Raw genomic sequence first — 12,187 nt, 5'->3', positions numbered from 1 at the left:
TCCATCTCTTTCCAGTTCTCTTCTGGATGTTATTCTCCAAAACATGCTGCAACGTGAAAGTAGGAGGGACTCAGCTGGATTTGAACTCACAACCTCTGGCTCACATGGACATCATCTTAACAAGGGTGCCACTGAGCTTTCAGTGATTTTTAGGTTGTAAGTTGTTCTTCTTGGTGTCACTTTTCAAATAGGGCCTTGGGATCATGTACAGAGCATTTGAATGGTGCTGTGCATCAAAGGTGTCTTTAGTGCTTTTAAGTGTTATCGTTGATGTTAATCAAATAATATAGAGGCGAAACCATGACAGGACACAGACAGCCTCCCCATTGGTGGATGTGATCCTGGCAGCCAGCCCAGGTGTGTTCTGGTCCTGTTGATTGAGCTGAGAAGGACCTATAAACCTTCAAGGTTTATAGGTCCTGCTCTGCTCAATCAGCAGGACCAGAACACACACTCGTTACTTTTCTTCCAGTTTATTATACTCGTCGTCACGCTACTAGTCCTACATACTTACACCTAGAAACCCCATTCAAACCTACTTAGGTTCATCTTACGGTGGACATGTTTTCCTGAAAAGGAATCTTGTTGTTTCATAGTTTGAAATGTTTCATAGTTTTAGCAATAAAGACAGTATTTTTTCAAATACTCGTTTTTCATCATTTCTGACCTCGGGCTATAGCCCATATCGGATGGAATACTATACCATGCTATGCAAGCTATTGTAAATTTGGGGTTGTAGTGTCTACTTGATTGCGCGGCTCACTCAAAATAGCGCTGCTTGTGACAGACGCTACATGAACGACGGCAGCGATCACAACACTTTAGCTTTTACTACGGACATTTGTCCTAACGCTGTTGTGAGACGCCATAACGATACTTGTTTGTTGTTCTCTGACGAGTGTGTTCCGGTCGTTTGGCGCGAGCGTCACTGATTGGCCAAATTCTGCACACGCCTACTGTCTGGATAGGCCAAGCACAATGATAGGCCTATCTCACAGCATTTCCCCGCCCCCTTTTGGAGCTAGTGGTGTTCTTTTTTCTGCGGTCCATAGGCTTCCATGTTAAAAGAGGTATTTTCACAAGCCACAAACTACCGTTTTGTAAAGGTAAGGTTTATTCTACTTATTTGAGTTGTTATACCATTGTGTTTTCTTCATATTATTATCGGTCTTTGACATTTTAACATTAGGAAATGTACTTAGATTCTCCAGAGAAAAAAAGTGTAGATGCTAATGGTTAAATGACACCACTAGCTCCGGAAGGGGGCGTGGAAAGGGGGCTGTGATAGGCCTATCTCACAGAATTTCCCCGCCCCCTTTCCACGCCCCCTTTCGGAGCTAGTGGTGATAGCGTGACGTCACTCCATAGACACTATGTTAACAGAGGTCATTTAAGAAGTCTACGACTTTTGTTTTCTCAAGGTAAGGTTTGTTCTATCTGTTCGAGCTGATTTACCATCTTGTTTGCTTCATATTAATAATATTGGTCTGTCACATTTTTACATTAGGAAATGTACTTAGATTCTCCAGAGAAAAGAATGTGTAAATGCTAATGTTAAATGACACCACTAGCTACCGGAAGGGGGCGTGGAAAGGGGGCTGTGAGATAGGCCTATCGACAACGGCGTCAACTATGGGAGTGCTTGAGGGCTTGGGCACCCCCTGAAAAATTAATAAGCCAAATAGCACCCACTGAGATATCCCCTCATTTTGTCACGTAATCAAGGGCTGAAGATCCCCTTCCCTGGTTTTTGGAGGTGGGTTGGCTTATTTCTCTCACACAATGTGGCAACACTGAAGTCAAAACAAAAACAAGACACGTAGGCACATTCCACACACCTTTAGGTGCTTGGGCCACTGTCTGGGCGAACAGGTATTCATTCATTCAAATGCTAATAAGGTGGCTTTTGTTCTGCTGCCAGGTAGAGAGTATAAATGTTGCATTCAGTACAGGAGGCTTAATTTCCGTTCGATTACTATGATGAAGCCGAGATTCGTCCAGTCCATGCTACAATTCGGCGCCGCCGCCGACAAGACGCCCGCTGTCAAGGCCCTGGCGCCCGCCGACAAGATCACGATGCCCGCCGCCGCGGCCACCCCGGCCCCGCCCGCCGACAAGATCACGATGCCCGCCGCCGACAACGTAGCTGCCGAGGCGGACAGCACTGTCAGCGCCAACACAACGGCTCTTTTAAGAGCTAATAATTCTAAAAAAGAAAGGTGTCGTCCGCAGCAGCCAGCAGTCCGGGGGCGCAAATATCAACCCATCTGGAAAGAGACATTTACCTGGATCACGTACAACTCTACGAAAGACTGTGTGTTGCTGTTTTGATGTCGTATTATATTGTATTATATTGTCGTATTATATTATTGCTGCTGCATTGTCTGAAGGAAGCCAAACAAAAATAAGTTTTACTCTTATGTACGTGTACCTGTACACAAGATGTAACAATAAAGCACAACCTTGAACCTTGAACCTTGAAACAATTTAATGTGTTTGTTGTGAACTGAAAGCGCAATAGCAAACTAAATAAAGTACCAAACGAAAAAAATAAAAAATCGTTTTCCCCCGCGTCGGGGGGGGGGGGGGGGGGGGGGGGGGGGGAGAGGCGGGGCTGGGGAGCACCCCCTGACGTTTTAAGAACCTTACGCCCCTGCCTATCGACACATAGGGGGAACAATGAAAACCGGTCCTGTTGGGAAGAACCAAGTGAAAGCAACAGAGGGGTATCGTTGACCAAAGTTGTACTTTAATTCAGAAAAGCTGTAGTATTAGATATAAAACCCGGACTATTTTATTATCAAAATGGGATCACCCTCCCTTGGACTCTAAGTAAAATTAGCTCACCCTCCCTCTGACTAAAATTAAAAAGACATGTTTTCCTCCAGGGCCCCCCTTTTCTAAATTGCGACTGGTCCCGGCGTTTCAGGCGAGAGGTAAACAGTGTGTGTGCTAATGCTAATGATAGCAAATGAAATCCTTACAGTGATAGTGTGCAGGGGGCTACAGCGGGGATGAAACTGATCCTCTTAAAGTGAATGCAAGCGCTGGTACAGCTACACTTCTGCTACCACTTAGCGGCACAGAAAGAATTAAAAGGTCTGGTGGTGACATGAAAAAAAACGTTTTTGTAATTTTTCAATTGCATCCAAAAACCTGAACTTTGAACATTCAGTAGATTTCCGTGTGGGTGTAATTGAGGTCATAAATTGAGGTCATAAAACCTAAAAGAAAAACAAGAAATTAATGAAAATGAATGTCATGAATCCTTTAAAGAACGGCACTGGACTAAGCGAACAGCGTCGAACACAGAAAACCAAGTAATGAATTATGCTGTCTGTACATGCAGCATGTTCTCTGTACATTGTTGTTGGTAATTGACATTGTGTTCTTTCTGCAGGAAGCGTCAGTCAGTGCACTCTGGTCAGTGTACTAAGAACCACAGGTTCCACAGTTCATTCGGCAACTGTGTGAGTCATTTCTCCGGGTCACCCAAGCTGCAGGAAGATGCATTTCATGTGATTGGTTTAAAAATATAAAATGTTTGGCCCCATTTTCTCTTCATATAGGCTACACCTCATCCATTTACAAATTCATCAGATAACACATTTACTCTCTCTCTCTCCCCCCCCCCCCCCCCCCTCTCTCTCTCTCTCTCTCACACACACACACACACACACACACACACACACACACACGCGTGACCAGGGCCGAATCAGTCACACAGTAATTGGACAACAGAATATTATTTATCGTTATTACTTTGTAAGACATACCACCTTTAATTATTTGAGTTGCACTGTTTAAAGTGCGAGAGATATCAAAGTTGTACACCTTAATAAAGATAATAACCCTGGACTACGCCATCCGTTGATTAATTGAAGAGCAACGGAAACTCTTCACTCTTCTGTCATTCTTATTCTTAGCTTTAGTTTGTTCAAGGACACACACAGGTTCACGTTTTACCAGGTAAGAGAGCAAGACCCATAAATAGGAGGAGAGAGACACCAAACCATGGGTCAAAAATATAACATTAGTTTTATTGTCCTTGTACAGTGGCCACTAAAATGCCATAAAACCAGTATTTATTAATTCCTGTCTGCTTATAAATCCTAAAAATGCAATATACACTAACAAAAAGAAACAAAAGAAACAAATAACCTAAAATCGTTCACTACAAATGTGCAAAGTGCGTTAGGTTAGACAGTTCCGTTTGTGAGTAGAGAGAGCCTCTCGTCAGTCCAGCATCAGTTACATTGAATCAGAACAGTACGTCCACTTCAATACATCATGGATCTGAAATCACACAAGGCTAAAGCCAGTTTCTCCGTTCCACAGATAAGTACAGCTATAGCAGCCTTAATGGAATGGTGGAAACAACAGAAGTGCGGGATGGAACAGTACTCACACACAACGGGCAGCCTAAACCGCCCGCCGAGGTTGCTTGGTATCCGTATCCGCACTCTGAAACACCACTCCTGGCCACTGGCTCGTACCACAGATAGGTCAGCTCACTCGATTCTCTCCGTCGTCAACAGATTGGTCACACACAAGTCTTCCTTCCCTCTCAACTCGTACCGTGGTGTGCCAACAGATATTCCGGCTCTCTCTCTCTTTCTCGTCCTCCTGTCACCTTGGACACACTCACAGAGCAGCAACACATACTTCCTCTCCCTCTGAGCGTCTCTTTATACTGGCAAAAGTCATGTTTGTAATAGACTCTATGGGGTGAATTTAATGCCATTATTAACTGCGTAGTTTTACAACCTGCGTCGTAATTACACTTCACCATAGAATCTCATACGTACGTACTTTTACAGAAACGTACGTCTTTAGAAGGACCTACGTGTTATTTGTCCCATTGTAATCCAATTCACACGTAATTTACAGTTCCTAAAATTACGAATAAAAAATCACGACTAATGAATTCATAAGTACGTAGGTACGTTTCATCCATTACGCCCATCCATTTCTTACTACTAGGTACGTTTCATCCATTACGCCCATCCATTTCTGATATTACGCCCATCATTAAAGTCACGTATCACTCATTACGACCATCTCAATATAGGAGTCATTTTGGCAGTAATCTACCATGGGAAGAAGACGTACGTAAATGGACCAATCAGGGAATGGGGGCGGAGCCTCCGGTTGTTAAGGGAACCGGCACCCCATCTCTGAGGAGGACACCCGCCCTGGTCCCCGGCCCTATCTCGGCCGTCCCTGGTCCGTTTCGGACGGGGGGAATCTCGTTGGAACCGGGCCGCCGTCCCGGACGCGCTCCCGTCGGTCTCGTGCCCAGGTGGGGGTCCGCGGGGGGTCCGCGGGGCATCTCGGCCGTCCCTGGGCCGTTTCGCACGGGGGGAATCTCGTTCGAACCGGGCCGCCGTCCCGGACGCGCTCCCGGGGGTCTCGCGGTGCCCAGGTGGGGGTCCGCGGGGGTCCGCGGCGGAAAGGGGCCTACGCGAGGCCCCGTAGATCTGCTGTTTTCTGGGGTTGGAAAACTCAACCAGGGCCTGGGAACCAGGCACCTGCTCTCCGCCGGTCCCCTGGGGTCCCCTCGTATGGCGCCGCACGGTGGCCACGGCGGGTACTGCGATGGAGGGGGGGTCTGAGCCCTGGGTGCTCACAGGCCCAGGCACAGACACCATCTGGGGGGAACTTCTGACCGAGGCCTCGGCCTGGTCGTGGAGACTGCTCTCCAGGGGTCCCTTGGGGTCCCCTCGTATGGCGACGCCCGGTGGCCACGGCGGGTACTGCGACGGAGGGGGGTCTGAGCCCTGGGTGTTCACAGGCCCAGGCACAGACACCATCTGGGGGGAACTGCTGACCGAGGCCTCGGCCTGGTCGTGGAGCCGTGGAGCCCTCGTATGGCGACGCCCGGTGGCCACGGGGGGGTACTGCACACTGGGTGTTTGATCCCAGGCACAGACACTCGAGGCTGGACCTGGCCCCTGTTCCCACGCCTGGAGCCACACCACCACTCAGGCACAGGCACCCAACACCCAACACAGGGACCAGGGGCTACACCCTGGGGACCTCTGCCCGGGGGAGGGCGCCCACACCCGGCCATGCACTACCAACGAACTCCGGGGAGCACTTCCAGGGGGACCCGCGCTCCGTGGGTCCCCGAGTACCCACCTTTAAGCACCCCTCCTGGGCCTTAAGTGGTGGGGTCCCGCGGCCGAAAGAACCGCCCGCCCCTGGGACTCCTCTATACTTAGTGCGATTTAGCAGACAGGCCCGGGGAACCAGGCGCTCCGCCCGTCCCCGAGTACCCACCTTTAAGCACCCCTCCTGGGCCTTAAGAGGTGGGGTCCCGCGGTCAGAGGGACCGCCCGCCCCTGGGACGCAGATAATAATGGCATTAAATTCACCCCATACGAGTGTCTGTGCCTGGGATCAAACACCCAGTGTGCAGTACCCCCCCGTGGCCACCGGGCGTCGCCATACGAGGGCTCCACGGCTCCACGACCAGGCCGAGGCCTCGGTCAGCAGTTCCCCCCAGATGGTGTCTGTGCCTGGGCCTGTGAACACCCAGGGCTCAGACCCCCCTCCGTCGCAGTACCCGCCGTGGCCACCGGGCGTCGCCATACGAGGGGACCCCAAGGGACCCCTGGAGAGCAGTCTCCACGACCAGGCCGAGGCCTCGGTCAGAAGTTCCCCCCAGATGGTGTCTGTGCCTGGGCCTGTGAGCACCCAGGGCTCAGACCCCCCCTCCGTCGCAGTACCCGCCGTGGCCACCGTGCGGCGCCATACGAGGGGACCCCAGGGGACCGGCGGAGAGCAGGTGCCTGGTTCCCAGGCCCTGATTGAGAGTTTTCCAACCCCAGAAAACAGCAGATCTACGGGGCCTCGCGTAGGCCCCTTTCCGCCGCGGACCCCCGCGGACCCCCACCTGGGCACCGCGAGACCCCCGGGAGCGCGTCCGGGACGGCGGCCCGGTTCGAACGAGATTCCCCCCGTGCGAAACGGCCCAGGGACGGCCGAGATGCCCCGCGGACCCCCCGCGGACCCCCACCTGGGCACGAGACCGACGGGAGCGCGTCCGGGACGGCGGCCCGGTTCCAACGAGATTCCCCCCGTCCGAAACGGACCAGGGACGGCCGAGATAGGGCCGGGGACCAGGGCGGGTGTCCTCCTCAGAGATGGGGTGCCGGTTCCCTTAACAACCGGAGGCTCCGCCCCCATTCCCTGATTGGTCCATTTACGTACGTCTTCTTCCCATGGTAGATTACTGCCAAAATGACTCCTATATTGAGATGGTCGTAATGAGTGATACGTGATTTTAATGATGGGCGTAATATCAGAAATGGATGGGCGTAATGGATGAAACGTACCTAGTAGTAAGAAATGGATGGGCGTAATGGATGAAACGTACCTACGTACTTATGAATTCATTAGTCGTGATTTTTTATTCGTAATTTTAGGAACTGTAAATTACGTGTGAATTGGATTACAATGGGACAAATAACACGTAGGTCCTTCTAAAGACGTACGTTTCTGTAAAAGTACGTACGTATGAGATTCTATGGTGAAGTGTAATTACGACGCAGGTTGTAAAACTACGCAGTTAATAATGGCATTAAATTCACCCCATAAGACTCCACCTCTTCCGCTCCCACGTCTGACAGCTGTTAGTCTCGCGTTAACAGACAACTATGCCACAATCTCCGAATGCTATATAGAGTCTGGGACTATAGCCATAGATATATATAAACACTAGATGGCTCAAGGCGGAGTTTCTGACGTCGTTCACCCGGCAGCCATCTTACATCGGGGATACAGTACAGTATGTTCAATGGCAGCTCAAACAGAAACAGTCATAACTCGCTCAAATCTTGACGGATTTACAAACGGGTTGGTTTATTACAAACGTTGTCAACGTGGCTATGATTCAGGACGCTTATCGGCTTAATTTTTTTTTTATATGAACGTCGTATAAAAGCATATAAGTATGCGGACGTCTCTGACGTTTATAACAAACCAAACCGTTTGAAAATCGGTTGAAAATTGAGCAAGTTATGGTCATTTAAGAGTACATGCCCCATAGACCCAATGTTATGTGTCCCGAGGTAAGATGGCCGCCACGTAACGACGTCGCTCTCCATTGGCCAACAGCGCGGGTGAGCTATCTAGAGTTTATATATATCTATGTCTATAGCCCCAATGAGCTGAGTAACGGAAGCTGCCATTTCCGTTCACGAAAATATATTTTTTTATTTCCTTTTCTGCTAAGCAACAAGCTATAGCCTTAGATGTTTTCTATTTATATTAGGATAAATATGCGCGACTGTAAAGATGAAACGGAAGTGGCGAGGAGGCTCCACTTCCGCTGTGTCCGGATACTCATGAGACCTGTTCCGTTGGCCCAGACTGTACGGAGCGTTTGGAAATCGCGGAGGCACAGTCTGGTAACGCGAGACTAGACAGCTGTCAGTCAATGACGCTGACGTCATACCTAGTCCGGCGGAAACGGAGGTCCTTGCATACATACAGGATCATATCCAATCGACAGCGGTAGGTATTTATATATATAATAAGAATAAGTCACTGAACGGATATACAATACAATATTAGTGCAAAATAATAAGAAAACCTATTTGACACCGGTCACGCACGCACGCACGCACGCACGCACGCACGCACGCACGCACGCACGCACGCACACACATTGACACGGTTCCAGCGGGTCAACTGGTACAGGGTAACATTGGCCCGGTTCAGTTATTTTTCCCTGCGTATATTAAACCAGCTGAGAGTGTTTCCACTGAAAATGAATTGGTTCGACTTCCAGAACCCTTTAAGTTGTTTTGAAACTGGAACCAAAAAAGCACTGTGAAAGCACCACACGGTTCCAATAATCTAGAACGTAACCAATTCTAGAACCAAACACTGACACCTGACACTGGGTGAAAAAAGGGGGGGAAAAGTGGAAAAAAGTATATTCCCATATATGGGAATGCTGTTTTGCCCATATGGAGATCTCTTTATCTGTCACGATAGTGATGTCACGATAGCGACAGTGATGTAACAGTGACGTATTTGGGTCTGATGTCACAGCGTAGGCCTGAATATATACTCTTGCAGCTAGTCAGTTGCGAGAGTCTGACTGTCATAGCCCAAACTCTTAGAAGATAGCAGGGTGAAAAGTATTTCCTCAGAATAAGTGGTAGCGAAGAAGCTTCAATTAAGTCAACTATTGTCCACCAGAGCCACAATGACCGGCTTAAAGCCTAAGCAAGTCTCGTTTGACGAGACATGGAACAGGCTACTACCAACAATCAAGGATGTTCTGACAATGAAAGCGGTGTCCAAAGACACATGGACTGAATCGTTCAAAGGCATTTATGATTTATGTTCTGCACTCCCTAATCCCCTGGGTGCAATGTTATATAGAGAGACCAAGGCGCATCTGGAAAAACATGTCAAGCAGTTGTCCCAGGAGGCAAAGGAGGCAAATGATATGCTACAGGTGTACCACAAACACTGGGAAGATTACAGCAAGGGCATTACCTTCCTGAACCGCCTATACACCTTTCTCAACACGACAAAGGTAACAGAGGATAACGATAAGGGGGAAGCGATGAAGGATATTGGAGAGCTGGGGTTAGACATATGGAAGAATGACTTGATCGATCCTTTGGTCAACAAAGGCAACCTGATAAAGAGTTTGCTCAGTACAATCAAAAATGACCATTGCAACGAGGACACCAACCAGAATGTAATTTACAGCATTGTCAACTCCTTTGTTCATGTTGAAAAGTACAAGAAGTTCCCGCTGAAGTATTATCAGGAAAAATTCGAGGAACCATTTCTGTCAACGACAGGGATTTCGAAAGGGACTTACAAACAGGAAGCCTCCAAACTACTGCAAGAGTGCACCGTTTCACAGTACATGGGAAAGGTTGTACAGCGGTTGATTGAAGAGGAGAAGCGCTGTCGGAAGTACCTGCACGAGAGCTCCCACGAGAAAGTTATGAAAGAATGCCGGGAGAAGATGGTGGCCGACACCAAGGATGTCATTCTCGGGGAATGTCAAAGCATCATCCGCCAAGAAAGGAGAGATGACATTGCCAACATGTACATCCTACTGACGGCTATAAACCAAGGTGTACCTTGCATGGTCCAGGAGCTGCAGGCCCATATCAAAGACGAGGGCCTCCGTGCCATCAGTAACCTCTCTCAGGAAAATATGCCAACCAACTTTGTTGAGTCTGTACTGGAGGTTTACGATAAATTTGCAAAGCTCATTAACACAATTCTGAACGGGGATCGTCTATTCTTTGGAGCACTTGATAAGGCCTTGACGCTTGTGGTCAACCACAAGGAAGACAATACTATGTGCAAATCTCCTGAACTACTGGCCAAGTACAGTGACGGTCTGCTGAAGAAGTCTGCAAAGGGAACGTCAGAGAGCGAGGTGGATGACAAACTGAACAGCCTAATCACAGTGTTCAAGTACATTGACGACAAGGATGTCTTTCAGAAGTTTTACACCAGAATGCTAGCAAAGCGGTTAATTCATGACCTGTCATTGTCGATGGACTCAGAAGAATCTATGATCAACAAACTGAAGGCAGTGTGCGGCTTCGAGTTCACCAGCAAGCTCCACAGAATGTACACAGACATGACTGTGAGTGCCGACCACAACGCCAGTTTCACTGACTATAAGAACAAGAAAGGAGAACAACTGGGCATCAGCTTCCAGATCTACGTACTGCAGGCAGGAGCCTGGCCCCTCACGCACGTTCCCTCCAAACTCTCCGTCCCTCTAGAACTAGAGAAGAGTGTACAGATGTTTGAGCTGTTCTATAATGAGAGATACAGCGGTAGAAAGTTGACCTGGCTGCATAATCTTTGCTCAGGTGATGTCAAGATTAACTACCTCTCCAAGCCCTATGTGGCCACAGTGACAACATATCAAATGGCCGTGCTGCTTGCCTTCAACAACAGCAAAACGGTTCCCTACAAGGAGCTTCTGGCCAACACTGAGATGAACGAGAAGGAGCTACAGAAGACCATCGTGTCCCTGTTGCAAATCAAGCTGCTGAACCATCACTCGCAAAAGGAGGAAATAGAGGACAAATCCACCTTTTCATTAAATATGGACTTCTCCAGTAAAAGGACAAAGTTCAAGATCACAATATCAATGCAGAAGGACACGCCACAGGAGGTGGAGCAGACGAGGAACGCCATAGATGAGGACCGCAAAATGTATTTACAAGCTGCCATAGTGAGAATCATGAAGACACGCAAGGTGCTGCGACACAACGCCCTCATTCAAGAGGTCATCAACCAGGCCAAAGCCAGATTCAACCCAAATGTCAGCATGATCAAGAAGTGTATCGAGGTGCTCATCGACAAGGAGTACCTCGAGCGCAGCCAGAACTCGACAGATGAGTACAGCTACATGGCGTGAAAATAAGAAGGGCCACTAGCCTCCCATCCCACCCATTAATTGACTGACTGATCGACAAGGCGGCCTGGACAAGGTAAAAAAAAAAGAAAAAAGACAACAAACAAACATGAAGAACAGGCTCCATCATATGTTTAGTAGTGGCGTGCTGCCATCAACGGACTGACCCTTGACTGATGAAAAAACCTAAAATGCCTATAGTTACTGAAGGGGAAAGAACGTCTCCTTAACCGAAATAAGACTAAAAAAAGAATAAAAGAGGAGAGTGTGCTGTGACCGTGATGACATGTTGGTGGACTCTATAAAAATATGTATTCTTTACGGAATGGCATGGAAGAGCAAGGTTAGCTGTCCATAACAGCATTTGTCTATATGTCCCCTGTATGACTGACTGATGTCATTGATAATGTCAAAACCCTCCACCCAATTTGTATGATATGGTTCAGATATGATATGATATGGCACAGAGAAGCATCTCCCTTTACGGCGTGGCACCAACGGGACAAGCCATCTAGAAGAGCGTTCCTATGTCCATGTCTGTCCACAGCTTTTTTTCCCTCATGTTTCACATTCAGTGAATTCAGACCATCATTTCGCCAATCCACCAATCAGTCTTCCAGACATCTGACGTTATGGGCAACTTTTTATGTTTTTTTTTTTTTTTAACTGAAATAAAACATGGGGATGCCTGACATTATTACTATACTTATGTCACGTACTTACCTCATGAGCTCACCTGCACACACAATGCCAGGAATCCAGCTAGTA

The 12,187-nt window shown here is 48.3% G+C and overlaps 1 protein-coding gene across 1 annotated transcript; it reads left to right on the top strand.

Annotated features, from left to right (window-relative positions):
* Nucleotides 1-1,980: 1,980 nt before the first annotated feature.
* On the top strand, nucleotides 1,981-11,422 carry LOC306914247 (cullin-2-like; the record flags this gene model as incomplete). Its single annotated transcript, XM_079491238.1, has 3 exons — nucleotides 1,981-2,166; nucleotides 3,401-3,405; nucleotides 9,400-11,422. The coding sequence occupies 3 exons, from the start codon at nucleotides 1,981-1,983 to the stop codon at nucleotides 11,420-11,422; spliced, it is 2,214 nt and encodes a 737-aa protein (XP_079347364.1).
* Between the last annotated feature and the right edge of the window lie 765 nt (nucleotides 11,423-12,187).

This window comes from Electrona antarctica, assembly GCF_951216825.1.
Source record: "Electrona antarctica genome assembly, chromosome: 21".
Taxonomy (NCBI): Eukaryota; Metazoa; Chordata; class Actinopteri; order Myctophiformes; family Myctophidae; genus Electrona; species Electrona antarctica.
This window is presented reverse-complemented; position numbering and strand designations above follow the sequence as displayed.